The 12,200-nt window shown below is 43.4% G+C and overlaps 1 protein-coding gene across 2 annotated transcripts in view; it reads left to right on the top strand.

The window, feature by feature from the left end:
• The window catches only part of LOC139369125 (protein inscuteable homolog), an 84,374-nt gene that overhangs the window by 50,322 nt on the left and 21,852 nt on the right, over window positions 1-12,200 (top strand). For both annotated transcript variants that reach the window (XM_071108619.1, XM_071108621.1), the window contains exons 3-7: window positions 5,005-5,353; window positions 7,020-7,072; window positions 7,188-7,311; window positions 8,116-8,229; window positions 12,036-12,161. In XM_071108619.1, the coding sequence (XP_070964720.1) occupies window positions 5,005-5,353; window positions 7,020-7,072; window positions 7,188-7,311; window positions 8,116-8,229; window positions 12,036-12,161 (766 nt within the window). The remainder of the gene's footprint in view (window positions 1-5,004; window positions 5,354-7,019; window positions 7,073-7,187; window positions 7,312-8,115; window positions 8,230-12,035; window positions 12,162-12,200) is intronic.

Raw genomic sequence — 12,200 nt, 5'->3', positions numbered from 1 at the left:
TGTTCACCTGGTAAAATGTTGCTAGGGCATCTCTGCAGGGCTTGTGAAACAAATGGTAGGCAATTAAATCCCCTGACCCTTCCAATCTCCCCGTCACCCGTGACACATTACTAATTAGCGTCCACTCTGTCGAGATGGGGGTCCAGGGGGGCTGCAGGAGTGCTGCCCGTCTGATTGCTGGGGTGACCTGGTGGGGTGCAGTTTTCAGCAACCATGGCTGTGTCGTGTCTCTGCAGCATGAAGGTGGGGGCACCATCAAACCATTAGAAGGTGGACGCACACACACACAGCTCTCCGGCGCTAATTGGCTAGGGACACTATCGGCATCAGCAGCTATATCTGGGCCTTCAAAGGAAGCATTTTATTTTTCACTTTTACATGTCCGAGAGACAAGGTGCAGGCCCAGCTCTTGAGTTGAGAGAGTTAGAGCTGCTCCTCTTTTCCTCAAGAGCTGGGCCTATATTCGTCATGTCTCTCCCAATTGAGGAAATCAATCACATGGCACCTTTTGAGAGTGTGACCTTTGACCTTGAGAGTAGCACCCCTCTTCATTAGGAAGCAAATGAGAGCATATCTCCTCTCCAAAGTGAGTGGGTTTGTGGGATAGCTATTTGAACCGGTGAACCTCATCATTATGGATGATGTCGGAAATCTCTGCCTACAGCTTCCCATAATGCATCCCCACCGAGGAGAAGAGTGACAGGGCGGAGGACGATGTCAACTCCCAAAGTGCAAGAGTAGAGTTAGGATTTGATTTGGTTTTTTGTGAGAGAGAGAGAGAGAGAGAGAGAGAGAGAGAAAAAAAAACATTTAGAAAAAGGGAGAATGCCTACACTTGTATTTACAACAAAGTTGCCATTCTGTAGTGATAATGAAAACATGACACTTGTTTGTAGTTGAGTATAGTTATTTTAACCATTAACTCAATCAAACTGTAGATATTCTAATGGCTATATTCCAAAAGGGGGTATATTCAATTATGTGTCATTGGATGATGACTCATTTCCGTCTGCCTCAGACAATAGTTTGGTGGAATCAGATACCACACCACTGCTGACCTCATAAAACAAATGGATGGTTTTCTTTAGTAAACAGGCACACTCATAGTGACTGATATTGAAAATACTCTCGATTGGAAACGTGCCTTCTCAATGGCACGACAATGTTTACCCAGCTCTGTGTTAAAAGCTGAAACTCGATACGTGCGGAAAGACAGAATACAGGCAGTGTTTGTTCCTATGGGTCAATAAAATTCATGATACCAGACAATAGACATACATCATCATCATCCAGCATCACCATGGTCCCACAGTGATTCAGCTCTACATTTGTCTCAAAGGCAGGCTTTGACTATTCAAATTGGATTTTTGTTTGTTTAAAGTTCGCACACAATGACGCTTCCTTTTAGCACCCAAACACCCAAGGAGATTGGGGTACTTTTAGAGATCTTTGTCAACACAAGATGCAAAGCTTCCGGTATTTTACCAAAGTTACCGAATCTTCCGTAATTTTGGTAATTAAAAGAAAATCTAAGGCACTCTCTGAACTTGTTTAATTAATTAGGCTATTTTCTCTTGAACCATATGGTCTATCTACTAGAAACTCATGGACAATATGGACATAGATATAAAACACTATATGGATACATTTTTAAAACGTTATTCAAGTATAAATTATTAAAGCATCTAATCAACTATGACATGGGTGTCAAACTCATTCCACGGAGGGCTGGGTGTATGTGGGTTTGAGTTTTTTCCTTTCAATTAAGACCAAGACAACCAGGTGAGGGGAATTCCTTACTAATTTGTGACCTTAATTCATCAATCAAGTACAAGGGTGGAGCGAAAACCCCGCAAGACACTCGGCCCTCCGTGGAATGAGTTTGACGTGAACTATGGCATTATATATTACACCCAACATTTCGACTTGGTCCTGGGTGTTTATGTGCTGGCTCTAAGTAAATCAAAATACTACGCATAGAACTTTGATATCCTGTGGATATATTTTTACCTTGACTATTTTTGGAATTAGTGCCGCAAACCTCTACTTGGAACAATTTATTATAATCTTGGCTGCAATGACTTTTGTTTGAGCCTCATCACATATATGAATATATCAAATAATTGAATAATGTTATTTCAACATAAAATAAAAAAAATGGAATGACAAAGCTGTGAAACGTTGTTCTAAATATAAACCATGTGACAAGGCCGCAGAGGGCCAGAGATAATTAGACACTTGTAAAAATCTGAGGTACCCAAAAGGGCCACTATAGATGTGTTGTGATAGATTACATAAAATCCTTGAAATATACGTAAGCTTTGAAAGTTTCCAGTAATATACCCTCCCTTTGCAACCCGAATCCTGATGCAATATCCAGACTAACTCATTGACTCAGTATTTACCATGAATGCCAGATAGTCTAGAGTTTAGTGTAGAACTGCATTTCCTAAACTCAGTCCTGGGGACCCCAAGAGCTGCACGTTTTGGTTTTTCACCTAGCACTAGACAGCTGATTCAATGAACTCATCATCAAGCCGAGGACCGAGTTTGGGAAAGCTTGGCGTAGAATACAGATTGGTGAACCTCCACCCTCTTGTTTACTCAAAGCAGAGGAGGGCGTTGTAGCGGTCAACCTCTCAGCCTCCTTAACACTGGGTTGATTCCACTCATCCGGAGAAACCCCTCTGAAAGCCTCCAGTAAAGCCCATGTTCATTAGGTTCAATAAGCCTGAAGAGAAAGAACCCACTGGGCACAGACGTCAATTCAACGTCTATTCCACATTGGTTCAACGTAATTTCATCGATTCAACCAGTGTGTGCCCAGTGGGAAGTGTTTGGTCTGTTCGACCCAGTGGATAATGCAGTCTCTCCACCGAGGTGAAATAATAGGTTTGACTAACGAGTCCTAACACCACCAGTTATTGGTGGGTATTTGACCTCGCTCCCACACTATTGATTCTGAGATCCCTGGGTATTTGATTTGAAAACTTGGCTGCTCTTGGGGATATCAACTAAAGGCTAGGGCAGCATTGACGAGATCTCATTTCATGGGCAATCAGACTATATGTTTTGTATGGATATGGAAGAATCAACTCCGTCTCACAAGAAACATAAATATTGTCTGATTTCGATTCGTAACAGCCTTTTTGTCACGTTCGTTGTACGGAGGAGACCAAGGCGCAGCGTGATAGGAATACATCCTCTATTTATTAATGAAGACGAACACTAAACAAACTATACAAAACAACAAAACGAACGTGAAGCTAAATATAGTGCTGACACAGGCAACTAACACATAGACAATAACCCACGAAATACCCAAGGAATATGGCTGCCTAAATATGGTTCCCAATCAGAGACAACGATAAACAGCTGCCTCTATTTGAGAACCAATCTAGGCAACCATAGACATACATTACACTTAGACTAGTAAACACCCATAGACATACAAAACCCCTAGACAGGAACAAAAACACATACATCACCCATGTCACACCCTGACCTAACCAAAATAATAAAGAAAACAAAGAATACTAAGGTCAGGGCGTGACACTTTTTTTTTTGACAGTAAATGCAAGCGCACCAGGTTAAGTTTAGGCATGTTAGGGAAAGGTTAGGTTTAGGCATGCTAGCAAGTGGTTAAGGTTATGGCTAGGCTAAAGTTTCAAAAACAAAAACACACCTAGATTTGAACCGTCTCGGCCCGTACCTGTGTGACGATATCCGAGTATGCTTGTTTCATTGGAGTAGCAATATTGGGACAAGTTACAAATATGTGATACTATCTCTATCATGACTACCCAAAGTAGATGTGCATGCTCTAAACCACTGGTCACCAACCAAGGCATTCCTAGTCGATCACCAAACATTTTTGTAAAAAACCCAATAAAGCCTATTTTTTTGTATTCGTTTAGCGCTGTTGGAGGTAGGTGCACTTGATTCAGCAGCCCTAGAGTCGGGAAAACCATATGTTCGCATTTCAAACCATTTCATGTGTCTGGAGGTGGAACTCCGCCTACCCGGCAGGCCCAGGGAGCAAATCAAATGCACCTAAAGGCCTACCGCTGGCCAATCAGATAGCTCAGATCGCTGTGTCTGCACAGTTTCCTCGAGCCGTAGACTGTAAAAAGAAGCCTCGAACGCACAGCAAAGTTGATACTGTGAGATTTCAAAACATGTAAAACCACGACTAGAGAGAGACTCAGCGAATACAGCAAAGAGCTGCTGTTTTTATGTGTAACTTCAAGTTCTTACTCAGCACTTTCAACACTTTGTTCAACATCTTTATAAACCATAAAATGCGCATTCTCCCTACTTCCACACGCTACAACCAGCACTGCAGCTGCAATGAATGAGTAGAGCAAAGTGTTCCGATAAGCTTGCTATGTTATTATTCGTGGCTTGTGGCTTTTTTAATAGCGAGGAATATCTCACTTTCTCTGGTCATTGGAGTAACAACATGAATTGGTGCATGAGGCAGAGCAACTTTCATTTCGCAATCAGCTGGAAGACCGCGTCCCCTTTTCTCAGCGGAGGGAAGGAGGGCGGAGGGACGGCGAGTCGGGTGAGAGGCCGCCTCACCGCTGCTCCTCTGCTCAGACTAACCATCAGATGCAGGCCATCAGCCCATAAACAAAATGCCAATTCTTATGCTCACTTAGCTGTGCCACACAAGAAATAGAACAAATTATCTATTACCAGTGCGATCACATACCTACATTTTTTTACATTTAATTTCTAAATGGTCAGAGAAGAACAACATTGGCAAGGCAATTCAAGCATAGTCCATATAAAGTGATAATGTATTGGGCCTATAGCCTACTGCACAAACCTCATTGACACAGAACAGTTTTTAATTGGTTAATTTTGTATAGGCTTACATTTTTTTTAAGTCAAGATCTTGACTTGCATTTTGACTCAGAAAAGGTTGGTGACCACTGCTCTATACTCACATTACCTGTGTGTGTTTGTGTGTGCCTGTACGTACGTGTGTGCATGCAGCAGGATGCACTCGCTCCAGGTGGACTCGGTGCAGCGCTGGATGGAGGACCTGCGTCACATGACGGAGGTGGAGTGCATGTGCGTGCTGCAGGCCAAGCCCATCGGCGTGGAGGAGGACACCCAGGGCGAACTCATCGTGGCCACAGGGGACCACGTGGCCCGCAACAACCTGCAGACGCTGCTGCGGCGGGCGCTGGTGGTCAGCACCGAGCTGGGCAAGATGTTCCAGCGGCTGGAGAAGGGCCGCTGGCAGCGGGTCCACAGCACCGCCGTCCGGGCAAACTGCCACGTGCGCTCGCTGGTGCATGAGTATAGCACCGCTCGCAACACCCCCGCAGAGATGCAGAAGGTGAGGATTGCCCATTGTCTATTCCACGTTGGTTCAATTTAATTTAATTGCAATGACGTGGAAACAACATTGATTCATCCAGTGTGTGCCCAGTGGGTGGCCTTCTTCTGGGGGGGATGAGAACCGGCTTTTTTTTAAAGGAGTTTAGCTACTTCCTTCACTCACTCGTTTAACACCAAAGGAGTATTGTTGACTCATAACTACGCGCTTCCAGTAATCTTCTGTCTGTGTGATTCTACTGTATTTGCATTTGCTTGGCTCTTAGTCAGTAACACCAGAGGGACAAATGAATAAAGACTTCCGGAATACTCTCTTGTACATTTGCCACATGTAAATAGTCCCTATTATAGGTCCCGTACGCTATTCATGCCCAGAGCGAAATTCAGACAAAAATGATATTAAAATGAGTCTCTGAGAGCCACCCGTCTGGTTCCATCTTGGACGGGCTGCTGAAGACACGAATTAGCCGCCACTGATGGCCCTTTCCCTAAAGCAGTTCATGCAGGTTTCCCGTCGAGTGGAATCACACTTGCAACGTCTGATACGGAGTACACTCACTTCATCCATTTTAAAATGATGATGTGAAGGTTCCGCTTCTGTTACATAAAGCTGATCATCCGCCGTGACTGGAGAATTGCATTAGCTTCGGCTTTGTGTGTGTATGTTTGTACTGTCTGTGTGTGTATGTTTGTACTGTCTGTGTGTGTGTATGTTTGTACTGTCTGTGTGTGGGTGTTTTACTGTCTGTGTGTGTGTATGTTTGTACTGTCTGTGTGTGGTTGTTTTACTGTCTGTGTGTGTGTGTGTGTATGTTTGTACTGTCTGTGTGTGGGTGTTTTACTGTCTGTGTGTGTGTGTGTATATGTTTGTACTGTCTGTGTGTGGGTGTTTTACTGTCTGTGTGTGTGTATGTTTGTACTGTCTGTGTGTGTGTATGTTTGTACTGTCTGTGTGTGTATGTTTGTACTGTCTGTGTGTGTGTATGTTTGTACTGTCTGTGTGTGTGTATGTTTGTACTGTCTGTGTGTGGGTGTTTTACTGTCTGTGTGTGTGTATGTTTGTACTGTCTGTGTGTGGTTGTTTTACTGTCTGTGTGTGTGTGTGTATGTTTGTACTGTCTGTGTGTGGGTGTTTTACTGTCTGTGTGTGTGTGTGTATATGTTTGTACTGTCTGTGTGTGGGTGTTTTACTGTCTGTGTGTGTGTATGTTTGTACTGTCTGTGTGTGTGTATGTTTGTACTGTCTGTGTGTGGGTGTTTTACTGTCTGTGTGTGTGTATGTTTGTACTGTCTGTGTGTTGGTGTTTTACTGTCTGTGTGTGTGTATGTTTGTACTGTCTGTGTGTGGGTGTTTTACAGTCTGTGTGTGTGTATGTTTGTATTGTCTGTGTGTGGGTGGGTGTTTTACTGTCTGTGTGTGCGTGTGTGTGTACTGTCTGTGTGTGGGTGTTTTACTGTCTGTGTGTGTGTGTGTGTACTGTCTGTGTGTGCGTGTGTGTTTACTGTCTGTGTGTGGGTGTTTTACTGTCTGTGTGTGGGTGTTTTACTGTCTGTGTGTGCGTATGTGTGCGTATTGTCTGTGTGTGCGTGTGAGTGTTCTACTGTCTGTGTCTAATGTGTGTTTGTCTTATTGGAACTTGAAATGTGTCTCTCCTCTTTGAGTGCAGTATGAGAAGTCTTTGCTTGAGAAGTGCATGGAGCTGACCACCATAACAGAGAGGTAAAACATTCACACAAAAACTCTTAAAGATCTCTGAATATTGTCGTACACATTTGAACACAGTAGCTATATAAGTGTTCAAGGTTTACCCAAACCATTGCCCTCTCTTCCCCAGATGCCTTCATACTGAGGATGAATTCTTCCTGAAGTCCATGAGGGAGGCCATTCACGAGATCCTCACTGATGTCAGCGATTCGTTCAGCCACATGATTGACATGGCCCTGGCCAATGAGATCCAGGTATGAGGCTTTGACTACACCCAGAATTCTCTTTTGACCTACTTAGGCCATTGGCACACTGGGATTTAGATTCCTAGAATTTCGAATGGAGCCAATACTTACTCAATAGAAGTCATCCGTTGCCGGATGAATGACAACGAACGACTGTCCGACAAAAACCCCCATAAACTGTCAACTTTTGATGGGCAAATTCGTCAGAGAATAGTTGACTTGACTTGTACCGTTGACGGACAGAAAAGGACAATGATGTGTTCATGCCTTACTCATTCTTGACATGGTTGATAGATAGCCACTCACACACACACTCCACAATCAGACCCATTCCTGGCTAGCCCGTTAGTCTCCCTGATGTATTGTTATAGAGACTAAAAACAAACCAGAACAGTTCAGGAAGGGTGAATACAAAGGTAAACATTTACCAAGTCTAATATAGCCGCCACTATAATATGGGATTACATCATTCCTGCATCACTGGTTTAGACTTTCGCCTCTATTTGAATGATCACAATAGTGTGGAGTATGAACTGGTAATAAGGAATTGCGTACTGAGTTCAATGGAAAATGAAACCTGTATTCAGATAATGAAATGACGCTGAGTTTGTTGTATATAATATAGCATATAAACTTAACCACAGTGCGATCCACAATACAGTCATTAATTAGTGCTACTATTGATCTTCCAAAACGTCCTCCTTACATTGAAATTGAACTTGCTGCTTCCCACTTGCTGAAAAGAGATGTCAATCTCAGTGACTTCCGTGTGTGTGTGTGTGTGTGTGTGTGTCGTACCCGGGTCCTCTCCAGATCCTGATCAGGCAGATTGAGTCATCAGACAGTGTGTACACCATCGGCAGTGCCATCAGCAACCTGCTTTCCCTCACCCAGGACGGCCCGCAGCTCTGCAGAATCATCGCCAAGGTGACACACCCCTCAGGCAGACGCACCCTTGTGTCTGCATACACACAGGAGGACCATTATGTGAGGGGATGATGGTCTAGGTCATTTTCATTAGGACACGCAACAGACCCCCTCCCTCAAAAAAACCCATTATGCAACAGAAATAGAGTGTTTCTTATTGGACAAGTGTAAGTAGTCCCTCACTGTCTCAGTCTGTTTTCTTCTGTTTGGTGTCAAATCAACATGACCCTGCTACATCCCCATGTTAACACAGTCCCACCTCTCTCTGCCATCAACTTCCCCATCCTTCCACATGAACCTTTGGCCCAATCCAAAACAGATCCCTGGGCCCCTGTATGTCCCCGTTCACTCTTCCTTGCAGGTCGTAAAGGGGCTAGGGATTGATTTGGGATTGGGCACCCACCCACCATAATAAGCTCTATAGCTAAAGAGTAATTTGCTCCTGGAGATAAGAGGGGACAGGCCAGACACTATGTCCATGTGGCCATTAGCCAACCAGACGCTTCCAGGATGCTCCTGATAAGAATTTTCCGGGTGGGAGACTGAGCCCCTCCCACACACACTCACACACACACCTCCCTTGTTGCCAGATGAGATCAATAGTGTCAGTTACCATTAGGACTGGGCATTGATCACACCGCCTCCCTGCCACTGTTTTACCTATCACTCCACTCTACCTTCCCCCATACAGCATCTCTCTCTCCACTCTGAGAACCCTCAGAGGGCTGGTTAAGAAATCATGGCTGCCAATGGGGCTAATGAATACAGAGCCCAAAACATCTGTTGGCATCTGAATGTAATTACTCGGCTTTCTTTCGAAAGCCTTTGTCTCTCGGGTGGATGGCCAAGTTCCTCTGTCATCTTTGTGCTTTGGTAGCCCTGACATCCCCCTTCTTTTTAGCTGTTGAATATCTGCCATTTGCCATCTATTTCCACTCCCCTCCGTCCCCCTGCTTTCCTGGAACTGTTGATAGATGTGCTTTTAGTCTACGATGTGCTGCATAACGGTCTGCGATAAAGTCTGGCAGTGGCGAGATGAGAAGCTCGATGCAGCAGGTCCGGTGAGTGTACTGGAACCCAATCAGGTGTCCAGGGAGCTAACTTGACTCCATGAGATGAGGGTGTGTGCGAAGCCCAGCCTGTCTGTTTTTAGCCTGGAGTACGTTACTGTATAATGAATTGTCTGTTGGTGTTTCAATCACCGTTGTTTAAATCCTCCCACCAATCCATTATGTATTCTAGGTCTGCTCATTCTGCACAGTATATACAGGCAGCGCTCACTCATGTCAATGCACACTCTGCTTCCTTGCCAGACTCACGCATGAGTCTGGCCCTTAGCCTAAATATGAATTGAGCCATGAAAGAAAGACATTTGATTAAGTATGAGGAGAATAGAGAGAGCTGCGTTTTGGTGCATATACAGTGCAAGTCAAAAGTTTGGACACATCTAGTCATTCCAGGGTTTTTCTTTATTTGTACTTTTTTCTACATTGTAGAATAATAGTGAAGACATCAAAACTATGAAATAACACAGATGGAATCATGTAGTAACCAAAAGAGTATTAAACAAATCAAAATATATTTTATATTTGCGTTTCTTCAAAGAAGATACTCTTTGCCTTGATGACAGCTTTGCACACTCTTGGCATTCTCTCAACCAACTTCATGAGGTAGTCACCTTGAATTCCTTTCAATTAACAGGTGTGACTTATTAAAAGTTAGTTTGTGGAATTTCTTTCCTTCTTAATGCGTTTGAGCCAATCAGTTGTGTTGTGACAAGGTAGGGGTGGTATACAGAAGATAGCCCTATTTTGTAAAATACAGCTTAAATAAGCAAAGAGAAATGACAGTCCATCATTACTTTAAGACATGAAGGTCAGTCATTCCTGAACATTTCAAGAACTTTGAAAGTTTCTTCAAGTGCAGTTGCAAAAATCATCAAGCGCTATGATGAAACTGGCTCTCACGAGGAACGCCACAGGAAAGGAAGACCCAGAGTTACCTCTGCTGCAGAGGATAAGTTCATTAGAGTTACCATTAGATATTTGGGAACTCCTTAAACTATTGGAAAATTATTCCAAGTGAAGCTGGTTGAGAGAATGCCAAGAGTGTGCAAAGCTGTCATCAAGGCAAAGGGTGGCTACTTTGAAAAATCTCAAATCTCAAATATATTTTGATTACTACATGATTCCATAGGTGTTATTTCGTAGTCTTGATGTCTTCACTATTATTCTACATTTTAAAAATAAAGAAAAACCCTTGAATGAATAGCTGTGTCCAAACTTTTGACTGGTACTGTACATTGGAGTGCTACAGGAAGAAGAAGTACGACCACGTCATGATTTAATGGGAGTTCACTGTCTTGCTGTTTACCTTCTGTGATTATGTACAGTATATGGATCTAAATGTCAGCCATGTCTGCAGATTCCAAAAATCTACATCTTGGCTCTCCTGCAGCCGTTTGAAACAAAGAAAAGGCTGGGGCGTGAAAGCATAATGTAGTTATAATTGTAGCACGCAATCATCACGTGAGTCCTGTTCAAACCATGCGGGAGTTCCCACGGAGTTCAGAAACATTTAACATGGGAAGTTTTCAGATCCATTACTAAGATTACACCATGTAAGGACAGAGGCTGTGTTCTCTCTCTCGCTTTCTGACTCTCTATCTATCTCTCTCTCTTTCTGTCTCTATTCGCTAAAATGAATCATTAGGCTTCCCAGAGACAAACCATATGTTAACATGTCAAAGACAGCTTCATGGATAAATCGTGGATGAATCATGGATTCATTCAAACCTTGTGTTGGAGAGGCACCATTTACTTGATTGATTGCGATGGAGTTCAGTCTTTTTGAACTCCTTCAAAGGCGACGGCCATGCAGGCTTTACATCATAAATGTAGATCAGCTGTTTTATGAGTTAGTCTCGTGCTATACTTCATACACTTGCATGTGTGGTAAGTCTACTGTAATGCCTTTTTTTCTGAATCCACTCTCACAAACTCACGTCAGAACGCCATTGAGTTGTATAATGTGATATTTAAATATATAATATTAAATATTTAAATATACACATATAAAGCAATGGGTAAACCTCTTTCCTCTCCTCAAAACTGTTTTTATTTATCACATGGGGACTACCTGGTCAACTAAAGGTTCAATTAAATTGAAAAAATGCATTAAACCTCTGAGGGCTAACATCAACAACTGCGTCACAGAAAAGTGATGAAACGATTACAGGCCTCCTCCATTAGATTGACAAATAATAACTTGTTTTGGAGTTTCGCTCTTTAGAATGGGTGGAAGATTGAATGAAGAATGCTGCTCGGGGATTGGCTAAAATGTTTGGTTTTCTAGGGAATGTATTGCGTGGGCAGAGAAGGTAAGAGTGTTTAGGGTGTAGGGGCAGGACGATTAGCCACTCCAGGCTTGGCTGTGTGGCCCTATCTGTGCATGAGACATACCACCACCTCCTATAATGGGCCTTATTAGGATAATGGTGGTAGTTACAGGGCCTTGTCTTGCAGGTAATTCTATCAATCTCCATGGTGAATAGAATTCTGCCAGCAAGTGTTTTTGTGAGAGGAAATGGCAGCATGTGGAAATGACCGGACTGCTTACGTTTGCTTACCCTAATCTGCAATGCAAACAACATAAACAACCATTATAGGAAGCATGTCAAAACCTTGTGCTCGGACCCTTGAACATATCAAACCCTTGTTTGACATAAGCTCAGGCTAGCTTGTTTAGCACTGAGCGTTGTTTGCGATGCTAATGATGCTAATGGTGTTGTTTTTGTCTGTCCACAGGAGGGCGCTGTGGTGGCCCTGTTTAAGATCTGCCGGCAGGACTGCTTCAGCGACCTCTACGCACATGCCCTGAGGACGGTGGCCTCCATATGTTGCGTGGAGGAGGGCATTAACCAGCTAGAGAAGGTACTGTAGTGCAGGGTTTAAACATGTAGACACTAGCGC

This window comes from Oncorhynchus clarkii, chromosome 2, assembly GCF_045791955.1.
Source record: "Oncorhynchus clarkii lewisi isolate Uvic-CL-2024 chromosome 2, UVic_Ocla_1.0, whole genome shotgun sequence".
NCBI lineage: Eukaryota > Metazoa > Chordata > Actinopteri > Salmoniformes > Salmonidae > Oncorhynchus > Oncorhynchus clarkii.
The sequence above is the reverse complement of the archived record's forward strand: the minus strand, read 5'-3'. Positions and strand labels throughout refer to the sequence as shown.